The sequence below is a fragment of the Trichoplax adhaerens genome, genomic scaffold, assembly GCF_000150275.1.
Source record: "Trichoplax adhaerens TRIADscaffold_5 genomic scaffold, whole genome shotgun sequence".
In the NCBI taxonomy this organism is placed as follows: Eukaryota; Metazoa; Placozoa; class Uniplacotomia; order Trichoplacea; family Trichoplacidae; genus Trichoplax; species Trichoplax adhaerens.
This window is the reverse complement of record NW_002060947.1, coordinates 428,016-431,651: the sequence shown is the minus strand read 5'-3', so window position 1 is coordinate 431,651 and position 3,636 is coordinate 428,016. Positions and strand designations below refer to the sequence as shown.

General features: G+C 35.8%; 1 protein-coding gene across 1 annotated transcript; it reads right to left on the bottom strand.

Annotated features, from left to right (window-relative positions):
- Positions 1 to 1,658: 1,658 nt before the first annotated feature.
- Positions 1,659 to 2,883, bottom strand: TRIADDRAFT_56140 (uncharacterized protein; the record flags this gene model as incomplete). The annotated part of the gene is made up of 2 exons (XM_002112237.1): positions 1,659 to 1,712; positions 1,789 to 2,883. 2 exons carry the CDS (start codon positions 2,881 to 2,883, stop codon positions 1,659 to 1,661), a joined length of 1,149 nt encoding a protein of 382 aa, XP_002112273.1.
- Positions 2,884 to 3,636: the final 753 nt, after the last annotated feature.

Genomic DNA, 3,636 nt, shown 5'->3' with positions numbered 1-3,636 from the left:
CATGGTCGTCTTTTAGCAGTCCATGATTTGACATTCGATTTGATTGGAAAAGGTTGAATCAATTTATTAGAAAGGTACTGTGCACTATAATTCGGCCATTGACTACTCATGGTCTTCTTTTGGTAGTCCACGATTTCACATTCGATTTGATAGGAAAAGGTTGAACCAATTTATTAGATAGGTATACAGTACTGTAGAATCTGTGGATACCATTGAGGGTATAAAGCCAAGAGGGAGGGTGGCGACTAGGTGCTCTGCAACAAGTAGCAGTTATGACTTAAGTTAATAGGTAGATTCCGATCGTTACACGGATCTGCCGACTCATACTTTGCCATAGTTGCACTGCCAACTTTTCAAGAGTAGATTGAGATTGGATAGCACTGTGCACTGTAATTCAGCCATCGACTACTCATGGTCTTCTTTGAGTAGTCCATGATTTCACATTCGATTTGATTGGAAAAGGTTGAACCAATTTATTAGAAAGGTATACAGTAATGTAGAATCTGTGGATACTATTGAGGGTATAAAGCCAAGAGGGAAGGTGGCGACTAGGTACTCTGTAACAAGTAGTAGTTATGACTTAGTAGGTAGATTCCGATCGTTATACGGATCTGCCGACTCGTGCAATGCCATAGTGCACTGCCAATTTTGCAGGAGTATTGAGATTCGATAGACTTGTTATGTTCATGTTAAGGTATTTATTGCTAATGTTTTGACTAAACGCTAGTGTTCATTATCAAGATTTCGATATTTTCATATGGTATATTGACTACTCCATGTTACTCTATGTCAATTAATAATTGTGTATTGATCAATCATATTTAAGAGTATACAATCTGCAACATGTATGAATGACTTCATATACAGTACTATACAGCATTAATGGGCGATATTTCAGGCTAACATGGGAGAAGTTCATCAAATTACTCTTGCTTTCTTAGTGAAATATTCAACTATCCAATCTGCACGTGCATGACTGCATATAATAGGCGGCATTTAAGGCTGTAGAAGTTAAGCTAGATAGAGAGAACGCTAGAATAGAGTTGAGTATTTGATTGATTCTTCTTGCTCGTGGGTAGCATATCGGCTTTAGTTTTACTTTTATCTTCAGTGACTCGTTGGTAACTTCTAATTTGAATTAAATAACTTGGGATATTGATGGATCTATAGGTTGGGTCTTTCTAATGATTAATTACTGTATCTCAACAAGGCTAGTGGCACTACTGTTGCTTCTGACGAGAGGAGATTGTCAGTATTTAGAGTAGTACTGTAAGTAGATGTTGGGGGTGGGCATACCTTACGCCAGACTGGTAGTATTTAATTGCTATAAGAACAGTTTGTAGTCGTTACTAATCCCCATTTTTAACTAGCAGTTCCGAGAACACGCAACTTGATTTATGAAGCTTTATTGATATAAAATTATCGGTTTCTTTGAAAGTAACGTAGTCTTCACACCAATTCAGGTATAACGTACAATAAATTTTCACGATAATTAATGGATTATTCAGATATGATATGTACAGACCGAATTAACGAAAGTTAACTAAAATCATGATACGGATTCTGTTTTCAGAAAAGAGAGTTTTCTTATTCATGAATACGCATACGCGACATACAAGTATATATTCAATGGTATCAGGCGAAATATCTTTGGTCAATCAAGCCACCTTTGAATCAACTAATTTTGTTTTAGCTTCCGCCATGTTCATAACCTATCCATCGATCCATTAATAGAAATTTATTTTATTGCATTGGCGTAGTATTTAATCGCTCAAGCAAGCATTCTACCGCTTGCTTCTGCTGCTGACTTGCATTTTGGCTCAGAACTACTTGAAGAGCATTGTGTTCGAGGATACCTCCGTCATTTCGAACGATAGCCTGGACTGTATCCAATAAATGATTGAGACCAATATCAGATTTATCCTTATATAATTCCATTGGTGATCGACGGGCTATAAATAGCAATCGATGAATGTCATCGATTGCATTTTCATCGAGCTCGTCATATCGATAAATATCTCGAATAATATCTTGTTGATCGAATAAAGCTTGAGTAAAGTGAACTTTTGTAAGAAATTCCACTTTATAACAAGGCAGATTATTTTGTTGACAATTTTTTTCGATGATATGATCTAACGAATACTTTTCATATTCTTGTGTAGTAGGATGGATATCGTGTATTGATTGAAATGCATATTTGTATTCTAATGCTATATGACTATTTGGCTTGAGTGTACTATGACAAAATAGCGCTACGCCGTTGTCAGCTAAAATATCGTGTTTTAAAGAATGAAAAAACCGTTGAAAAGCTTCCTCAGGTTCCTTCTCGTTAAATACATAATACAAGCAATGGAAAATATTTACCAAGGAAAATGTACTTCTTTCAGACTGAATATCATCACTTCTGCTAACAAGTAAATGGAGTGGATTCTCGAGGAAGGCATTTCCTCTTTTAATCGAGAACGTCTTTAACGGCATACTTTGAGTCGTAATAGCCTGTAAGTAGGCTTTGACTGTTAACCCTAGATTTTTTTCGTTCTTGCCTAGTATAGATGCAGCATTAGTGTCTTCACTGCCTTTGCAAGATGAAAAGTTAAAGCCATTTTCACCGGTGAATGTAGCATTGATATCAGTTGCTCTAATGTCATAGCCTGGTTGAAAATCGATGCCTTTAAAGTAGCCAATCGTTCGATTGCCGGGCCCGCAAGCAATTTCCGCTATTTTAATCGTTTGATCGCCGTAAAACACTATCGAATTTTGTTGTAGTCCTTTTAAAAATGATTGTACCACCCGGCATATTATTTCAGGAGCATTACTTTTACGTTCAAATGCTAATAGACTTTGATCAAAATTGTACTTTTCTATCTCAATTTTAGAGGCCATCCCAACCTTAACATAGCATACGAGTGTGTAAGTAACTGTAAATTGAAGTTATTGAAATAGTTGAAGTTGCATTCTGATCAGGGCAAATACAGATGATGATTACGAAGATAAAGACGTCATCCCCTTGCTATCTGCGTTGGAAAAACCAAGCATATTACATTATCTTAAAGTTCTTGAATTATGGAAACAGCATATTCAGTTTTTAATATCAAAATATTATAATATAATTCAATAATTAGATCAATAGGGCTGTTTATTACTCCACCCTGTGTCTTACACCACAAATCATTGAATTTACCTCAAGGGGCTGATTACCATAAAAGCCGGAGGCAATAAAATTACACAATGCAAACTATAGACAATATGGTAAATAGCTGTAATGTTTCAGATACAATAGCATCCTCGAAATATCCAAAAGATAATGTCTTCTACTTATTTGAAAACGAAGGTAAACAAGTCTGAAGATTAGAGTACAGAGCAAGTCGAGCCTTTGGAAAGGATATACTCGTATAATATACTTGTGTACGCGTATAAGCATGTAATCTGGTAGTTGATGGAATATGTTACATGATAACGTATTGTTCTACCGCCATTCCACTTTGCGAAGACAGTAACCATTAATTATGTAGCTAGAATAATGTGTAGCAGACAGTAAAAATGAGGAGACTAAGAATCAAAAAATGAACAATCTTTTACAACGACGATTAATTCTACTCTCCGCAATTGGACTGTACAACTACTGCATTACTAGAC